The 20,574-nt window shown below is 45.1% G+C and overlaps 1 protein-coding gene across 4 annotated transcripts in view; it reads right to left on the bottom strand.

Annotated features, from left to right (window-relative positions):
• Positions 1-20,574, bottom strand: part of ARVCF (ARVCF delta catenin family member) — a 404,277-nt gene that overhangs the window by 217,293 nt on the left and 166,410 nt on the right. The window contains exon 1 of one of the 4 annotated variants that reach the window (XM_058158408.1): positions 15,718-16,157. The exons of the other annotated variants lie outside the window; for them this stretch is intronic. Within the exon in view, the coding sequence (XP_058014391.1) occupies positions 15,718-15,738 (21 nt within the window). The 5' untranslated portion in view covers positions 15,739-16,157. Of the gene's footprint in view, positions 1-15,717; positions 16,158-20,574 lie in introns of those variants that run through there. 4 annotated transcript variants of the gene reach the window in all.

Below are 20,574 nucleotides of genomic sequence, written 5' to 3'. Positions count from 1 at the left end.
ACCACAGGAAACAAGACTACCATACAAAGTAGACAGAGCTACCTAATGCAGGAGAGAGGCGCTGGGAATTCCCCACTTCTTACTATGTAGGGAGGGCTGGAATTACTTGTTTGATTTTCTTTTTCATTGTGTTGTTATGTCTATTTTAGGGCAGAAAGTACAATTTTGGCAAGTCTCTGACATAGAATGGAATGGAATGGAATAGTATGGTATAGAATAGAATAGAATAGAATAGAATAGAATAGAATAGAATAGAATAGAATAGAATAGAATAGAATAGAATACTTTATTGGCCAAGTGTGATTGAACACACAAGGAATTTGTCTTTGGTGCATAGGCTCTCAGTGTACATAAAAGAAAGAAAGATACATTCATCAAGAATCATAAGGTATGATTCTTAATGATAGTCATAGGGAACAAATCAGCAATCAAATCATACTAGGAAACCATATCAATATAAATCATAAGGATACAAGCAACAAAGTTACAGACATTAATGGAAGGAGATGGGTAATGGGAACAATGAGAAGACTAATAGTAGAGCAGCCTTAGTGAATAGTTTGACAGTGTTGAGGGAATTATTTGTATAGCAGAGTGATGGCGTTCGGGAAAAAACTCTCCTTGTGTCTAGTTGTTCTGGTGTGCAGTGCTTTATAGCGTCGTTTTGAGGGTAGGAGTTGAAACATGTCCCGGATGTGAGCGGTCTGTAGATATTTTCACAGCCCTCTTTTTGACTCGTGCAGTGTACAGGTCCTCAATGGAAGACAGGTTGGTAGCCATGTTTTTTTCTGCCATTTTAATGATCCTCTGAAGTCTGTGTCTGTCTTGTTGGGTTGCAGAACCAGACCAGACAGTTATAGAGGTGCAGATGACAGGTTCAATCATTTCTCTGTAGAACTGGATCAGCAGCTCCTTGGGCTGCTTCCCTTTTCTATCTGAAAGTCCACCTTTGTTAGACATGAGGGGCTTACGCACCAATAGCGAGGCCAAACGGGAGCGTTTTCACAAGCATGACTTCGCGCCAGCTGCGGCTCCTTGGATTTATGGACCTTTCTCAGATCTTTCCCTTTTCGGAGGCCTCCAAACTGGCAGCCAGATCTACGTCTTCCCTAATTTAAGGCCCCTTCTTCCCTTCCCTTGGCATCAGCGCGCCTACTTTACTGGGCCGTTGTGAGGGTCAGCGCCAATAAAGAGAGAGGTGGCCTTCTCCGCTAAATCCCAGGGCTTCATCAAAGCTTTGCGCTCTCTAGAAATCCTGGGAGAGGAATAGAGACCCTTTTCTTTGCAAAAGAGTGATTTACCGGTGGTGCCGAAAGAGAAAGGGAAGCACACAAAACACACACACACACACACACCGCAAACACACAAAGGATGTTTAGAAGCTGATAACCGACTCCCTGGCAATGCATTTCGTTGGCTGAAAGTCAGCCTTGTTGAATATTATCAACTCAAAAGGAAACAGGCACAAGCTAATAAGGTAAAGAGGCCAATCCGAGAAAATGGAGGTGTTTCAGTCTTCTAAAGCTTTCCCTCTTCACACTTACACAGCCTTAAGACAGGAAGCCCTCAATGTTGGCTTAACGCACTTAAAGCCTGAAAGATAATGCCTGGGTAATAATCTTGCTCTTTCTCGGCTTCTGGTTAAATCCCAGCAACTGCCAAGATTTGAAGGCACTGTTCCGTTTAGGTGCCACCTGTTGAGGTTGTATCTCGGGTTCGCTTGGCGTCACAAGCCAGGATTCAGCTCCTGTTATGTTGTAAGAAGCCACAGGAACCGCTTCCCGGCACGGATCAGTAGTGGAGAATTGGGGGCATCTGTTCCCTCTACGATCCAGGTTTTTTTTTATCGGCAGGTTTTTATGGGATGTGTTGTGTCTCCACCCCCCGAGCCGGGCACCCTGCCAGAAAGTGACTTGGAAAGTGAGGGGGAAGCACTTACCTTGGGAGCACCGGCTTCCCTGGCTCAGCTCCAGGAGCCAGAGGCAGGCCAGGTGGAGAAGACAACGAGGCCTCCGTCCCTTGACTCTTTCCCCCCCACAGGCCACGCCTCCAAACCCAGCTGATGGCAATCAGGCCTGGCTGGACCCTAGGTTTCATAGGCAGGAGAACAACAGAAGCAGAGGTGGGGCAGGCCTAGAAAGTGCTGAGTCATGGAGCCACACCCCACAGGATATAAAAGCAGCGAGGGCTGCTATGCCTCTTTGTAGCAGGCAAATCAACTGCTTGACTAGAGCTGAAGTACTGTTTGTTGACTCCTCGGCATCGAGGGAGATAACAGAGACACTTGGCAGACGCTCACTAGTTTGCTGCCAGAGCTGATAGTGCCGGCTAATTAAGCCATCGCTCGGACGGAGGCGAGGGGGACAGAACAGCATGGATGATTTCAGCTGTCTGTTTAGAAAAGAGCTGCAAGCCACGTTCCAAATGGATTTGTTTTATGAATGGACAGTTTCTTTTAAAAGTTTGATATATGACAGTTTTTATTCCCAAAGACTGACAAAGAGAATAGTTCTCTGTCCAAACCTAAAGAACGGTCCTGATTGCCCAGTGAAATCAACTAGCATGACGCTTAAGCTGCCCTAAAGTCAACTTAACGACTACCCAAAATTTCTGTTGTTAAATAAGATGTTGGTTAAGTGAGTTTTTGCCCTGTTTTATGAGTTTTTTTTTGTCACCGTTCACCCGTTAGGTGAATCATTGCTGTTGTTAAGTTAGTAACGCAGTTGTTAAGGGAATCTGGGTTTGTTGTCTCCAGGTTACCAAACGTGATCCCATGAGCCCGGGGAAAACTGCAACCGTCATTAAGTACATGTGTTCTGTCCTCCCTCACCTCCGTCCGAATGATGGCTTAATTAGCCGTCACTATCAGCTCTGGCAGCAGAATAGCCAGCGTCTGCCAAGAGCCTCCGTTATCTTCCACGATGCTGGTGAGTCACCTAGAAAAAAACTTCAGCTGTTAATTAGTGGATTTGACTGTTAGAAAGAGACACAGCAGCTCTTGCTGCCTTTTATATCCTGTGGGGTGTGGCTCCATGACTCAGCCACACCCCACAGGATATAAAAGGGCCTGCCCCTCCCTTGCTTCTGTTGTTCCCTCCTCTCCTGCGTCCGAAACCAAGCCTCATTGCCGTCAGCTGGGTCTGCAGGTGTGGCCTGGGGGGGGGGGGAAGAGTCAGGAGATGGAGGCCTCATTATCTCTTCCACCTGGCCTGTTTCTGACTCCTGGAGCTGAACCAGGCAAGCCGGTGCTCCCGAGATAAGTCCTGATGGCCCTTCCCCCTCACTGTCCAAGTCACTTTCTGGCAGCAGGCCTGGCTCGGGGGGTGCAGACACAACAACATGCCAGTTGCCAAGCTTCTGATATTTTGACCACGTGACTGTGGGGGGGGGATGCTGCAATGGTTGTAAGCGTGACAAACGGTCGTAAGTCCCTTTTTCCAGGGCCGCTCCAATTTTGAACCATCACTAAATGAACTGTTGTAAGTCAAGGACCACCTGTCAATCATTTCTGCATTCGGCACTTAATTCCCCTAGGGAAGCTTTAAAAGGAAAGGAGTAAAAGTGAAGTATCCAATAACTGAAGGTAGTCCTCGACTTACAACAGCTCATTTAGGGACCGTTCAAAGTTTGAACGGCACTGAAAAAAAGGGGCTTATGACCGTTGTTCACACTTATGACTGTTGCATCATTCCCGTGGTCATGTGATCAAAATTCAGATACTTAGCAACTGGATCATATTTATGACAGTTAGTTGAAGCGTCCCAAGGTTACATGATTCCCTTTAGAATAGAATAACAAGAGTTGGAAGGGACCTTGGAGGTCTTCTAGTCCAACTCCCTGCTTAGGCAAGAAACCCTGCACTACTTCAGACAAATGGTTATCCAACATCTTCTTAAAAACTTCCAGCGTTGGAGCATTCACAACTTCTAGAGGCAAGTTGTTCCACTGATTAATTGTTCCAACTGTCGGAAAATTTCTCCTTAGTTTAAGTTGCTTCTCTTTGATTAGTTTCCACCCAATGCTTCTTGTCCTGCCTTCAGGTGCTTTGGAGAATAGCTTGACTCCCTCTTCTTTGGGGCAGCCTGAGATATTGGAACAATGCTATCCTGCCTCCCCTGGTCCTTCTTTTCATTAAACTAGACATACCCAGTTCCTGCAACCGTTCTTCATATGTTTTAGCCTCCAGTCCCCTAATCACCTTCGTTGCCCTTCTCTGCACTCTTTCTAGAGTCTTAACATCTTTTTTACATCGTGGCGACCAAAACTGAACGCAATATTCCAAGGGTGGCCTTACCAAGGCCTTATAAAGTGGTATTAACATGTCATGTGATCTTGATTCTATCCCTCTGTTGATGCAGCCTAGAACTGGGTCGGCTTTTTTTGGCAGCTGCTGCACACGGCTGGCTCATATTTAAGTGATTGTCCACTAGGACTCCAAGATCCCTCTCACAGTTACTACTACTGAGCGAGGTACCACATATACCAGGGGTGTCAAACTAGTGGTGAAATCCAATTTTTTTTTTTACTACCGGTTCTGTGGGCGTGGCTTGATGGGCGTGGCGTGGCTTGGTGGGCGTGGCAGGGGAAGGATACGGCAAAATCTCTATTCCCATCCCCCTCTGAGGCCAGCTAGAAGTGGTATTTGCCGGTTCTCCGAGCTGCTCAAAATTTTTGCTACCGGTTCTCCAGAACCTGTCAGATTTCACCCCCGTGTCAAACTAAAGTCCTGGGGGATGCATCCGTCTCGCAGGATGCTTATGTCTGGCCTGCAGGGACCCCCTGGAAACAGCAAAGTACCGGCCCACAATGCCTCTGCCAGTGAAAACGGAGCTCAAGAGAGCTGTACTTGGCCATCCGGAGCTCCGTTTTTGTTGGCAGAGGGTTGCAAGAGGCCCTTGCAGCCGAAAACGGAGCACAGGAGCCCTTTTTTGCTGGCAGAGCATTCGGGCCTCCACAGGCGCCCCCGACATGAATGACGTTGAACTGGCCATGCTCCATGGCCATGCCTCCATGCCCTCCCACAAGGTCAAACCCAACCCTGATGCAGCCTTCAATGAAATCAAGTCTGACATATACTATATTTGTGCATTTTGTTTTTCATTTTGCCTAAACGTAGAACCTTCCATTTGTGACCTTTTGTGACCTTCGGACCAGCTGGATTCACTTAACAAACCGTGCTACTAACTTAACAACGCAGTGATTCGCTTAACAACGGTGGCAAGAAAGTCATAGAATGGGGGGAAAAAACCCCACTTAAGAAATGTCTTTCTGATGGATCCATCAAATACGGTGATTATAAAAAAGGTGATAAATTAACAATGGAATTAAAAAACCGAGAGGAAACAATATGCTACGAAACATGGAATAGATGGTATAACTGGTTGGAGAAAGAATCTAAAATTAAGGCATAAATGTATAAACGTAAGAGAAGATATTATAGAGGAATGAAATAGTTAATGTGTAATAGATAAGTATAAAGTGTAATGAATGTAGGAATTGGTTAGCAGCATATAAAATGTATGTGTATATAGTTGGTTAAAAGATAAAATAGATATTACCAAAAAAAATGTAACAAAGATGTTGAAGATGTAAATGCTGAATAAAAATTATTAATTAAAAAAAAAAAGAAAAGAAAAAGTAATTTCTAATTTCCATGGAAATTGTGGGGCTCCATTCTTGTTGTATGTTGAGAACTACCTGTAGAGCCAGAACCGAAAAGGAAATGGGATCACAAATGTGAAGAAAGAGCAGTGATGTTGTTACGTGATCGGAAGAACACCTGGCCAAAAATTTGAGACTGGCACAGAATCTCTCCATTTCTCAGTATATTGAGTTTCAACGCCTACTGCAGACATCAATTTACACAAAAGGCTAAGAAAGAAACCGAATAGAAAACCTCCTTCCATGGGCTACGCGCAACACGTTCTCATATCATTTATTGGAAAAACAACTTTAAATTCCACGCTCCACTAGCCTAGAGATGGAGGCTGGTCTGAGAACGTCGGCTTTCAAAACCCAGGTATAATTTGTCCTATCCCAGGTAGAGAGTTTATTTTTCCCCCCCTTCCTTTTCAAGAAGAGGTGGATTCATTACAAACGCTAATAAATCTTTCTGGGTTTGGTATTGTTCTTGAGGTGGAGGTGTTTGAGCTCCAAATGGAATTCAAGCCCATGTTTTTTTCCCCAGCCCTTATTATTCAGTTCCAGTTTTAAACAAAATCATTTTAAAAAGCGGTGATTCTTGGTTCAAGGAAAGTGATACTGCAAGGTTAGAATGCAGTATGGTAGGCTGACTCACTTCCAGTTGCCAGCAGTTCGATCCTGACCGACTCAAGGTTGACTCAGCCTTCCGTCCTTCCTGAGGTCAGTAAAATAAGGACCCAGATTGTTGGGGGCAATATGTTGACTCTGTAAACCGCTTAGAGAGGGCTATAAAGCCCTGTGAAGCGGTATATAAGTCTGTGCTATTGTCTTCCCTCCCTCCCTCCCTCCCTTCCTTCCTTCCATCCATCCATCAGTTGTGCAAAATGGTTAGGATGCAGTCTTGCAGGCTGACTCTGCCCACTGACAGGAGTTCGATCCTGACTGGCTCAACATTGACTCAGCCTCCCATCCTTCCGAGGTCGGTAAAATGAGGACCCAGATTGTTGGGGGCAACAGGCTGACTCTGTAAAATTGCTTAGAGAGGGCTGTAAAACACTGTGAAGCAGTATCTAAATATACGTGCTATTGCTAGTGCCCTTCCTTTCTTTCTTTCTTCCTTCCTTCCTTCCTTCCTTGTTAGAATGCAGCATTGCGGGCTGACTCTGCCCACTGTCAGTAGTTCAATCCTGACTGGCTCAAGGTTGACTCAGCCTTCTATCCTTCCGAGATCTGTAAAATGAGGACCCAGGTTCTTGGGGGCAAGAGGCTGATTCTGTAAACCACTTAGAGAGGGCTGTAAAGCACTGTGAAGCGGTATATAAGTCTAAGTGCTATTACTATTGTCCTTCCTTCCTTCCTTCCTTCCTTTCCTCCCTCCCTCCCTCCTTTCCAAGGTCTACAGGGATTAGAATTCAGTATGGCAGGCTAACTCACTGCCAATTGCCAGCAGTTCGATCTTGACCGGCTCAAAGTTGACTCAGCCTTCCATCCTTCCAAGATCAGTAAAATGAGGACCCAGATTGTTGGGGGCCAGAGGCTGACTCTGTAAAACCGTGAGGCCCTTGGTGCTCTCTGAGTTTGGTCGCTTGCTTGCAAGACATTTCATTACCCAACTAGGTAACATCATCAGTTCTAGAAAGGAGTGAAATACGCAGAGAGGAAGAGGAGCACTGTGGGGTCTTCCTTGGTGCTCTCTAAGCTTGGCTGTTTTCTTGCAGACATCTCACTAACCCAACTAAGTAACATCATCAGTGCTAGTGATCTTATGCAATTTGTTATCTAGCACTGATGATTGTTACCTAGTTTGGATAAATGAAACATCTGCAAGAAAACAGCCAAGCTCAGAGAGCTCCAAGGACCTCACGGTCCTCCTTCCCCTCTTCTCCTTCTCCTTCTCCTCCATTCCACAAATCCCACTTCCTTCTAGCACTGATGATACTACCTAGTTGGGTAATGAAAGGTCTGAAAGAAACCACCAAGTCAGAGAACATCAGAAACTCTATAGTTGCCTCCTCCTCCTTCACAAACCCTACTCCCTTCTTGAACTGATGATGTCACATAGTTGGGTTATGAAACGTCTACAAGGAAACCACCAAGCTCAGAGACCACCAAGGACCCCACACTGCAACCCTGAGCTATAAAAATTCCCCATTATTGGAAGCGGACTTTCAACACCTTCCTTAAGATGCTCATGTCACAGATGGAAAGTTAAACTCATCCTTGTGTCCTCCCTTTTCTCCAAGTTACATAGTCTCCCCACCCCCCTTCCATACCAGTTTCTGAGACATCGCCTAGATATCTCTGGGGTGCAATTAGGGTTGGTTAACATCTCAATAAGGTTTTTTTTAATTAAATTGTTCCAGGAAGAGTTACTCTTCTGAAGCTCAAAAGTTCTCAGTTCTAGGGATGAACAAAATCGCTTTGAGCCTTGAAAACGAATGGCAGGCAGGATGCAGGGTTAAGCATGATAAATGAGATGCTGTTCATTAGCTGGGCTACTTTTTCTTTTTTAAGAAAGAGGCCAGCTAGCTGTTTTTAAGTCCATAAAAACAAATCAAACATTCCTCTAATGCAGGGGTGTGAAACTCAAGGCCCGTGGGACGCATCCCAGCCCATGAGATGCTTAGATTTACCTCACGAACCCGCCCTGGAAACAGCGAAAGACCGGCCCGCGGTGCCTCTGCCAGCGAAAAGGAGCTCAGGAGGGTCGCGCGTGGCTTGCCTGGGCTCCGTTTTCAGCCGCGACCCTCCTGCAACCCTCTGCCAGCAAAAATGGAGCTCGGGGGGAACCACACACAGCCTCCACAAACCCCATTTTCGCTGGCAGAGGGTTGCAGGAGGCCGTCGCGGCCAAAAACGGAATCCAGGTGGGCCATGTGCGGCCTCCCCAAACTCACGTTTTTGCTGGCAGAGAGCTGCAGGAGGCCGTCGCAGCTGAAAACGGAGCCTCAGTGGGTGACGTGCCGCTGGCCATGCCAGCGGTGAAATCCCCCCCCCAATTCTATCCAGCATGCTGAACCGATAGCATCGGTTGTGGGAGGCTCCGCCCGCCCACCAGGACATCAATACGCCCCATTTTTTAACCATCTGCGGATGCACAGAAGAGGCGTGTGCACGCATAGTGCATGTGCGCTCCCGTGTGCTCTCATTCCCCAACCTGTAACGAAGGTAAGTGGATTTACAAAACATTTGCTAGACCAATTCTCGAATACAGCTCGCCTGTCTGGAACCCACACCTCATTTCGGACATTAATACAAATGAGCATGTCCAGAAATATTTTACAAGAAGAGTTCTCCACTCCTCTGATTACAACAAAATACCTTATGCCACCAGACTTGAAAATTTAGAACTCCGCTGCCTTCGACAAAACCTGAGTATAACTCATAAAATCATCTGCTACAATTTCCTTGCTGTCGTAGACTACTTCAGCTTCAATTGCAACAATATACAAGCACACAATAGATTTAAGCTTAATGTGAACCGCTCCAATCTTGATTGTAGAAAATACGACTTCAGTAACAGAGTTGTTAATGCCTGGAATGCACTACCAGACTCTGTGGTCTCTTCCCAAAATCCCCAGGGCTTTAACCAAAGACTATCTACTATTGACCTCACCCCATTCCTAAGAGGTCTGTAAGGGGCGTGCATAAGAGCACCAGCGCGCCTACCGTTCCTGTCCTAATATTCCCTTTGATTGTATCCAATTCGTATGCTTATTTCATGCTTATATATACTGTTGTGTTTGACAAAATAGAGGGTCCTTGAGTGGCTCAGACTGCTAAGACAGTCTGTTATTAACAGCAGCTGCTTGCAATTACTGCAGGTTCGAGTCCCACCAGGCCTAAGGTTGACTCAGCCTTCCATCCTTTATAAGGTAGGTAAAATGAGGACCCAGATTGTTGGGGGCAATAAGTTGACTTTGTATATAATATACAAATGGATGAAGACTATTGCTTGACATAGTGTAAGCCGCCCTGAGTCTTCGGAGAAGGGCGGGATATAAATGCAAATTAAAAAGAAAGAAAGAAAGAAAGAAAGATTTCATCACTGGGCCACGCCCCCTGGCCATGCCCTTCCCCAGGCCCCCAAGGTCAAACACAACCCTGATGCGGCCCTCCATGAAATCAAATTCGACCCCCTTGATCTAATGGGTGGAAGTCCAGAAACCAAAATAGTTGTCACACAGAAGTGGGGATTTACAAGACATGTAAACCACTCCAGCGTGGGCAAAAGAGAACATTTAACACCCAAGCAAGTTAATTAAAAGATTGTAGATATACCGTATATAATAAGAATTACTTTCAAAGGGAAAGATTCAGGAAAAGGTGAAAGGAAAAAGAAAGGAGAAGAAGTGACAGAGAAAACTGGGATCGAAGGCAAGAAGGAAGAGAAAATAGAAGAACAGAAAACAGAAAAACGGAAAAGCAATGTAAAGTATGGCTTCCCATTTTTCTCTCGGCAGCTTTATGTATAATTATAACCAAACCTCTCTCTCTTTTAAGACTGGATTATACAGTAACTTCTTTTTTTCTATAACCCCTTCTTTCTAACCATCAAAATCGTAAGTCACAAAATCACCTTTTGTACATACAAAGAAAAAACAACACCCTAAGGAATTTACAGTCATTGATGAATTCCGCAGTGACCTTTCCTTAATCAAACAAGTCAGTTTTCATTGGGGGGAAAAAAATCATGTTAGTTTCCGTTGTTAACCGTCATTCTGAGAGGTTAATGAGTATAAAGGTGCTCTCGGTGAAAGCTAAGTATGGCTTTGATGCACCTGTTACAAGGTGCGCTGAATGATTTTGTAGCACAAGTTGTCCCAGAGGTGATCTTTTTTCAAGGGGCAACTGAACTTTCTGGGTTTCCTTTGAAGGCGTTTCGCTTCTCATCCAAGAAGCGTCTTCAGCTCTGAAATCCTAGAACAACGATGGCTAACCTTTTTGCCATTGTGTGCCAAAAGCGTGGGGAGCGAGGTGGGAGGTTGCACGCATGTGCGCCCACATCCATAATTCTATACGCCACCAATAATATAAACATTCCGGTCCCACCGGAAGTTGGCAAAAGGGCCATTTCCGGCCTCCGGAGGGCCTCCAGGATGGTGGGGAAGTCCGTTTTCACCCTCCCCAGGCTCCTAGAGATGCTCTGGAGCCTGGGGAGAGCAAAAAACAGTCCTTCCAGTCCCACTGGAAGTTGGCAAACAGGCCGTTTCTGGCCTCCGGAGGGCCGTTTTCACCCTCCCCAGGCTCCTAGAGAGGCTCTGTAGCCTGGGGAGAGCAAAAAAACGGCCTTCTCCCCTGTTTCCCTACATCCCGGTGGCTCAGAAGGCCCGAAAATCAGCTGGCTGGCGCACGCACGTGCGCCGGAGCTGAGCTTGCGTGCCCACCGATATGACTCCGCGTGCCACCTGTGGCATGCGTGCCACAGGTTCGCCATCACGGCGAGCCTAGAATGTGCAGAGATGGATAAACTCACAAAAGAAATCAAAGAAGAAGAAGATACAGAATATTATAAAGTCTGGTGCAGATGGTTATGAATGGTTGGAAAATAGGAAAGATAAGAAAATTGAACAACAGGGGAAAACGTAGACGAAACGAAGGAAGATAGATAATATAAAAGCAGAATAAGATAGAATTAAAATATGTGTAAATAGTAAGAAAGGACCGCTTTGAATAGCTGATAAGAAATAGTGACATGCATATAAACGTTGTATGTTTGTCTTGTATTGGTTACCACCTTTAAAGCGCTCCATGGCTTAGGACCGGGCTACTTACGGGACCGTCTACTGCCGGCCTCTATCTCCCAGCGTCCGGTGTGTTCCCACAGAGAGGGACTCCTCAGGGTGCCGTCAGCCAAACAATGTCGACTGGCGGCCCCCAGGGGGAGGGCCTTCTCTGTGGGGGCTCCTACCCTGTGGAACGAGCTTCCCCTCAGGCTTCGACAACTACCTGACCTTAGGACCTTTCGCCGCGAACTTAAAACCTATTTATTTCGTATGGCTGGACTGGCCTGATTTTAAATTCTAAATTTTAAATTTTAATTGTGGGTTTTAAATTTCTCTAATTTTTTATGGGGTGTAATGTTATTTTAAATTTCTGCCGAATTTGAATCAGTTTTTTAAGGGTTGTTTTAATTATGGTGTATGTTTCTGTTTGTATTTTATCTGCCTGTTCACCGCCCTGAGCCCTTCGGGAGAAGGGCGGTATACAAATTAAAACATCATCATCATCATCATCATCATCATCATCATCATCATCATCATCATTATTATTATTATTATTATTATTGTGTTTTAATGTGTTCAAAATTTAAAAAAAAACATTTAAAAAAAAATTAAAAAAATAACATCTTTGGAACAACCATGACCTGGAGGACTGAGAATCTCTAAAGGCCTTTAGTGCAATACTTACTATTTGTTTACTGACTGTTTGAAGTTACAAAGGAGTACAAATAACTTTTTCACACTTATGACCGTTGCAGGTCACGTGATCAAAATTCAGCCACTTGGCAACTGACTCACATTTATGACAGGTTGCAGTGTCTTTTTTGGTGACCTTCTGACAAGCAAAGCCAAGAAGGGAAGCCAGATTCACTTAACAACCGTGTTACTAACTTTACAACGCCAGCGAGTCACTGAACGACGGTGGCAAGGTAGGTCGTAAAATGGAGCAAAAATCACCGACAAGCAAAGTCAATGGGGAATGCCGGATGGTTAACCCAATGCGTCGCTAACGGGATAACAGCAGTGATTCACTTAGCAACGGTGGCAGGAAAGATCATAAAATGGGGCAAAGCTCACTTAACAAACATCTCCCTTTGGCGACAGAAATTTGGGGCTCCATTGTGGTTGTTAAGTCGAGGACTACCTGCGTAGCAAGGATTTCTACCTTAAACTGAATGAGGGGCTCTAATGCTATTTTTCAATGGGGTAATACTCTCTCTGTCCTAGGTAAGGCCATATGTAAGGGGACGCGGTGGCTCACTGGCTAAGACGCTGAGCTTGTCAATCGAAAGGTCGGCAGTTCAGCAGTTCGAATCCCTAGTGCCGCATAATGGGGTGAGCTCCCGTGACTTGTCCCAGCTTCTGCCAACCTAGCAGTTTGAAAGCACGTAAAAAATGCAAGTTGAAAAATAGGGACCACCTTTGGTGGGAAGGTAACTGAGTTCCGTGCGCCTTTGGCGTTTAATCGTGCTGGCCACATGACCACGGAGACGTCTTAGGACAGCGCTGGCTCTTCGGCTTTGAAATGGAGATGAGCACCGCCCCCCTAGAGTCGGGAACGACTAGCATGTATGTGGAAGGGGAACCTTTACTTTTTTACCTATGTAAGGATTGGGGGGGGAAGTGTTTTATAACCCTCTAAGACACCCCCGATGATATTCCATACATTTTCCTAACAGACTTGAAAGCAGGAGTTCTCCCATGCCCTTAAAAGGAGGGCATTAAGAGTTGCAGCCACATGAAGAATTCAGGGTTTGAAAAGGAGGAAGAATTAATTGAGTCTCGTGTGTGCCCTTCGCAGAGTGAGCAGGAAGCAAATCAGACATTTGCCTTCTCTTCCATGCCTGACGATCCTTGCAAAAAATAGGAGATCTGACGCTCAATTCTTCTTAGCAGGACCCTGCTGTCCCGGACAAATAAACAGCCATGGGAAACCCAAGAATCCCACACACTTCACACAATAATCCCAGTTCCGGTTTGGGCAGGTTTATTTGGCCAATTCACGGACGCTGACATTTGTGAATATTTGTGTCCTCTTCTCTCCGCAGAAGGGAAATAAATAACCGAAGAATAAAAATCTCTCTTCTGAAATTTAATAAATATTATTTTTTTAAAAAACAAAACAAAACAAATCTCTCTTCTGTAACTTCGGGTTAGCTGGCTAGACAGCTCAGTGGCTAAGACAAGCTGAGCTGGTCGATCAGAAAGGTCAACAGTTCGGGCGGTTCGAATCCCTAGTACAGGTCTCCTGCGTGGGCAGAGGGTTGGACTAGAGGACCTCCAAGGTCCCTTCCAACTCTGTTGGAGGGGGTTTTCAAGCAGCGTCGAAGGCACAAAAAGACGTTCAAATTCTGGCCACATCTCCGAGGTGTTCCTTCAGGCAGAAGGCGAGAGAAATGAAGTCCGCTTGCAAAAATGCAAATCCTCCTCCGATTGAATATGCTTTTTCCCCCCCCCAAAAAATATATATTTGTAGTCCAACGGCAGGAAGCTCACTTAACGTTCTCAACAACAACAAAACAAAAACAGAACACTGGCTATTTATTATTGCATTTATTTTCGAAGAAACATAATGCGGCATCTTTATGAGTTGTGGAAGGAGGGGAAAGAGATTATCAACAAGCCTGAGGATTACCTCGTCTTCCTGCCCCCCCCCCCATGGCAATATTTACATGCTCACACATATATCTAAAAGGCCACCTTTGATCCTGTTTGGGAAGCTGACATACATTCAAAATGCAAAGAAAGCATCTGCATTGAATTAATGCAACCCACAATTCAAAATTTATCTATTTATCTGCGCAGGACTGGACTAGAATTTCAAATTTCAAATTTGGTTTTAACGGGGTTTTATTATCTTATTGTAGTTTTAATATTCGGCCTTATTTAATAAGTTTTTTAAATTGGTGTTTTATTTTGTATTTATATGTATTTTTTATTAGGTTGTAAACCGCCCTGAGTCCCTTGGGAGATAGGGCGGTATAAAAATGCGATTAAATAAATAAATAAATAAATAAATAATTTTTTTTAAAAAAACAAACTCTTTAAGTTCCGCCTGGTCTGCCAAGATTTTTTTTTCTTTTTGAGCCCTAAATATATATATTTATAAATATCACGTGTCGCTAATTTTTTCATACCAGCGTTCAAGACAAACTCTTGAACGAACTCCCAACGAACTAACCCAGATTCAAAATGATCCGCGTGCAACTTTGTCGTCATCCCCCCCCCCACTCCCCTCCTTTGCCTTTCTCGGAATTTTATTCCTTTCAAGAAACGCACAAATGAAAAGGTTGAAACCTCAAATCAACCATTCCAGCAGGCCCTTGATCCGTCTCATCCGGACAATTTGCGGAGTTTTCTGAAATTACAATATTCGGGAGTTTCTTCAAGAGGGACGGGAGTTGATACTGGGAGTTATGGCAGGAGCAAAAAAAAGAAGTTGGCTGCCGACAAGTGTTTTTTATTCTCTAAGCACTTATTTGAACCTTGCAGGGAAAGGCAAGGGAAGAGGTGGGGAGAAACCTATTTACACAAGTGCCCAATCCAACTAGTAAGGCAGATTTTTACATATCTTAAAAAAAAAAAAAATAGAAGGCATTCATTCATTCACCTGCTCTATAGATAACTTGACTTCCATCAACAATCTCTCTTTTTTTCCCCCTGTTCTTTTCAATAGATGCAACCCAAACAAAAAAAAGGAAGATAGCAAAACACATTTGAGAGAAATTCTCACTTTCAAACCGCTGAGGAGGACCCTAAATTAACCGGGCAGCCCCTAAAAGGTTAAAAGAAAAAAAGCAAACTCCTTCAATCCGACTGTTCACACAAAGTAACACACAAACGGAGAGGGGTGGGAGGGAAACCCACAACCAATAAAGGCATAAAACAATCTCTCCCATCTTCCCAAAATCGGCTTAAAAGCCCCCCCCCCCCCCCCCCCCGTTAAAAATTCCTTTCTTCTCCCCTCCGGAAAGAGGGTTGAAATTTTTTTCCTCTTCTCCATCTCTCTTCTGTTCTTTCCAACTTATCTTGTCTTTTTATGCACACTGAGAGCGGATGCATCAAAGACAAATTCCTTGTGTGTCCAATCACACTCGGCCAATAAAAGAATTCTATTCTATTCTAACTTCCCCTCCTCCCTTCTTGTGTGCATCTCATTCACCCACTCTTCCTCAATTCAACCTTTCCCGCCTTCATACCAACCCCCCTCACCCACCGGGCATTAAAAAAAAAAAGCATGCCAGGCATTCTTCCCCCCCCCCCCCCCCAAAAAAAAAACCAAGAAGAAGAAGAAGAGGAATCGAAACCACCACCCAAAAGACGGGGTACCAGCACCGCTTGGTCCACTAACCTGTTTGAGTTCGGCAGGCATGGATGCAATCCGGTGGAGAAGGGGGTTGGTAGGGGTATCCTTCGGTGGTTGTTGGTTCTCTCTCTTTTTTTTTTTTGCAATAAATAAATAAATAAGCCCTCCGCCGCCGCCCCTTTAAAGTCCTCCCCTCCCCAAAGAATTCAGGTTGCAGTTGAAGGGTCTTAGGGGAGAAATGTTGGGAGGGGAGGGAAAGAGAGGAAGGAGAGGAGGGGGAGAGGAGAGGGGAGGGTCAGCCCCGCCGGGAGAAAAGCTGAGCGCTTTGACAATCTCAGCTTCTCACTGCCTGCCTCTCTCTGTGTTTGTAGCAGAGAGGGAGGGAGGGAGGACCAATAGGAAGAGAAGGCAGGGGAGGAGGAGGAGGAGAAGGAGAAGGAGAAGAGGAGGAGGAGGAAGGTACGGGGGGGGGGTGTCCTTTTCTTTGGCTTCCCCTGCCTTGCTTTGTGCCAGAGGTGGGCCCCCGTTGTGTGATTGTTGCAGGCCAAGGGGCCTGGCCTTCTGGGACGGGACCGAGGAGGAGGAGGAGGATGTAGGGATTGAGTAAAGTCCTGCCTCTTATTTGCAAAGAGGGGAGGGTGGGGAGCTGCCCCAAATTGACAGGCGCAGCTGGTGGCTTGCAAACCAGCCTTCCAGCCAACACCAGCCCAGCCGGAGGTAGCTGTGGCACTCTGGGCAGGACAGCAGAAAAAGCTGAAACAAACCCAAATCTTACCTTATCTTATCTTATCTTCTTATCTCTCTCTCTCCCTCTCTCTCTCTCCCTCTTTCTTTTTGCAAGCTCTGAAACTTTCTTGTTTTGTTTCCCCACGTGGGAAACGGAAGGCCACCTTTTGCACACGAGCAGAGGGCGGTTTATTTTATTTTATTTGTAGCCCACCTTGATTGTGGTTGTTGTTGTTGGGTGTTTTTTTTACAAATAGCTCAAGGTGCTGAATGTATCCAACGCAACTTCCTACTGCTACTTTAACCCACAACAACAGCCCTGTGAGGTGGGTTGGGGAGAGAGAGAGGGAGAGATGGAGAGACAGAGAGACAGAGAGAGAGAAAGGGACCCAGCCGGCTTTGATGACTAAGGTTGGGACTAGAACTCACTATCGCCTGGTGATTGGCCCAAAGTCACCCAGCCAGCTTTGATGATTAAGGTGGGACTAGAACTCACTGTCGCCTAGTGATTGGCCCAAAGTCACCCAGCCCGCTTTGATGATTAAGGTTGGGACTAGAACTCACTGTCGCCTAGTGATTGGCCCAAAGTCACCCAGCCAGCTTTGATGATTAAGGTGGGACTAGAACTCACTGTCGCCTAGTGATTGGCCCAAAGTCACCCAGCCAGCTTTGATGATTAAGGTGGGACTAGAACTCACTGTCGCCTAGTGATTGGCCCAAAGTCACCCAGCCCGCTTTGATGATTAAGGTTGGGATTAGAACTCACTGTCGCCTGGTGATTGGCCCAAAGTCACCCAGCCAGCTTTGATGATTAAGGTTGGGACTAGAACTCACTGTCTCCCAGTGATTGGTCCAAAGTCACCCAACCGGCTTTGATACCTAAGGCAGGATTAGAACTTGGAATCGCCTGGTGATTGGTCACCCAGCAGTTTTAATGACTAAGGTTGAACTAGCACTCACCACCTCTTACTTTCTAACCTGGTGCATTAAGCACAAAACCAAACTGGTTCGGATTAGGATGAGAAATGCTAATTGTAATCAATGAATCAATCGATCCGGAATATTCTAATCTTCCTCTGGAAGTAACCCAGAATGATGAATAGGATGCCACCACTTCCTCCTCCTCCTTCTCCTCCTCTTCTTCCTCCTCCCTATGAATATTATATTATTAGGTCACCAAGAAACCCAACATTAGAGAAATCAAACGTTCCAGAAGTTCACCATTTAAGCACTAAAATAGTCAGCTGTATTTACTTGGCAAAAACAACTCCCCAATATTTGCTGTCATCTTTCTCAACTAATTTCTGAATGGCAGATTGTGACTGAATATCAGGAAATACGAAGATGATATGTAGGGCTGATAGCAGGGGTGAAATGCTACCAGTTCGGGCGAACTGGTATTTCTGACCATCAGCTGTGCTGCGCGATTTATATCCGCTAGAAAGCAGGAAATCGCACGGCACAGCATTTGGCACGCACTGCGCAAGCATGTGCGCAGCAAACCGGTAGCAGACCTCAGAGGATTTCACCACTGGCTAATAGAGACGAAAGATTCCCCTCCCGAGCGGCTTTTAAGTAAAAACTATGTTTTCCTCAAGTTTTTCTACGACTGAAAACTTTTAAGTGAAACTACAGTATTAAAGGAATGCAGAGCTCTGGATGTATTAACTTCTCTGTTTCCTGAATTCTATAATGCACTGGGATAGCTTCCAGAAAATTGGATTCGGGTCCTTAGCTGGTTACTTCTTCAGAGGTAATCTATTAGATGCTTTCGCTTAACTTTAAAAGCCGCGCCTGCTTAAATGATTCTATGAAGCTTTTAATTACTGTTAGTGTAAGTTCTTATAACAATTGCAAGGACCCGATGCTTTAAGGCGGCTGACTCGGATTCAACTAAGCAAGCCTGCTGCAAAATCACAACTTGTCCACTAAAGCAAAGTGTTCCTTTTTTAGCCTTATAGATAGTCCTCGGTTCACGACTATCATGGGGACCAGAATGGCCATTGTTTTTTTAAGCAAGGCAGTTGTTAAGTGAGTTGCGGCTGATTTTACGACCTTTTTTTCCTGACATGGTTGTTAAGCAAAGGATTGTAATTTAAGGGAGTCACATGATTGTTACATGAATCCAGCTTTCCCCATTGACTTTGCTTGCTGTAGGAGAGCTGGGAGGGTCAAGAATAGGAATAGGAATAGGAATAGGAATAAGACAGGAGACGAGAGGAGAAAGGGAAGAGAAATAGAAGAGAGAAGAAAAGAGAGAATACAAGACAGGAGAAGAGAAATAGAAGAAAAGAAAGAAGAGAACAGAGAATGGAGAATAGAACAAAATAGAGGATAGGATAGGATAGGGTAGGATAGGATAGGACAGGACAGGACAGGATAGAATGGAATGGAATGGGGATAGAGGGAGGGGAGGGGAGGGAAGAGGAGGGGAGGGGAGAGAAGATTAGAAAAAAGGGAAGGGAAGGGAAGGGAAGGGAAGGAAGAGAAGAGAAGAGAAGAGAAGAGAAGAGAAGAGAAGAGAAGAGAAGAGAAGAAGAAGAGAGAAGAGAAGAGAAGGAAGGAAGAGAAGAGGAGAGGAGAGGAGAGGAGAAAGGAAGGAAGGAAGGGAAGGGAAGGAAGGAAGACATGAGGGAAGGAAGGGAAGAAAGAGGGAAGGAAGGGAAGGGAAGGAAGGAAGAGAAGAGAAGAGAAGAGAAGAGAAGGAAGGAAGGAAGAGAAGGGAAGGGAAGAGAAGAGAAGAAAGAGAAGAGGAGAGGAGACATGAGAAGGGAAGGGGAAAAGGGAAGGAAGGAAGGAAGAGAGAGAAGAGAAGAGAAGAGAAGAGAAGAGAAGAGAAGAAAAAGAGACAAGGGAAGGGAAGGAAGGGAAGAGAAGAGTAGAGGAGACATGAGAAAAGGAAGGGAAGGGAAGAGAAGAGGAAGGGAAGGGAAGGGAAGAGTAGAGGAGACATGAGAAAAGGGAAAGGAAGGGAAGGGGGAAAAGGAAGGGAAGGGAAGGGAAGACACGAGGGAAGGGAAGGGAAGGGAAGAGAAGAGGGAAGGGAAGGGAAGAGAAGAGAAGAGAAGAGAAGAGAAGAGAAGAGAAGAGAAGAGAAGAGAAGAGAAGAAAAAAGAGAAGAGAAGGGAAGGGAAGGGAAGGGAAGGGAAGGGAAGGGAAGGGAAGAGAAGAGAAGAGAAGAGAAGAGAAGAGAAGAGAACAGAACAGAACAGAACAGAACAGAACAGAACAGAACAGAACAGAATATAGACTAGACTAGACCAGAATAAAATAAAATAAGGCTGTAAGTCACAGCCTTTTATCAGTGCTGATAAAACTAAATGAATGGCTGCAAATTGAGGACTACCTGTACTGGCTTTGTCTGATTATATGCAATATTTATATACTTGCTTATATGTGCTATTTAGAGATCTCCCTTTACGCAACTGTACAGTTAGTCCTCAACTTTATGACCACAACGGAGCCCAACGTTTCTGCTGCTGAGCGAAATATTTGTTAAGTGAATTTTTCCCCATTTTACAACCTTTCTTTCTATCGTTGTTAAATAAATCACTGCAGTTGTTATGTTAGTTATCATGGTTGTTAAGTGAATCTGGCTTCTCCATTGACTTGGCTTGTGAGAAGGTTGCAAAAGGGGATCACGTGACACTGGGGGACACTACAACGGACATAAGTATGAATCAGCTGCCAAGCCTCTGAAATTTAACCATGTGACGATGGTCACACACAAAAGTGGTCATAAGTCACTTTTTTCAGTGCCGTTGTAACTCTGCTGTAACGTTGTAACGTCACTAAATGACCTGTTGTACCCTTGTACAGGTAGTCCTTGACTTACAACAATTCATTTATTGACCATTCAGAGTTCCAACGGCACTGAGAAAGTGACTTATGACCATTTTTCACACTTATGACCACTGCAGCATCCCCGTGGACATGTGAACAAAATTCAGCCGCTTGGCCACTGACTCAGATTTATGACGCTTGCAGTGTCTGGGATCCCCTTTTGTGACCTTCTGACAAGGAAAATCACCCAGATTCGCTTAACACCCATTAACTAGAGTAATTCACTTGACAACCATGGCAAGAAATGTCGCAAAACGGGGCAAAACACACAGACACAAGACGTAAACATCTATATATAGATAATGGGTTCTCTGTGTATGTATGTATGTTCTA

This window comes from Ahaetulla prasina, chromosome 15, assembly GCF_028640845.1.
Source record: "Ahaetulla prasina isolate Xishuangbanna chromosome 15, ASM2864084v1, whole genome shotgun sequence".
Lineage (NCBI taxonomy): Eukaryota > Metazoa > Chordata > Lepidosauria > Squamata > Colubridae > Ahaetulla > Ahaetulla prasina.
This window is presented reverse-complemented; position numbering and strand designations above follow the sequence as displayed.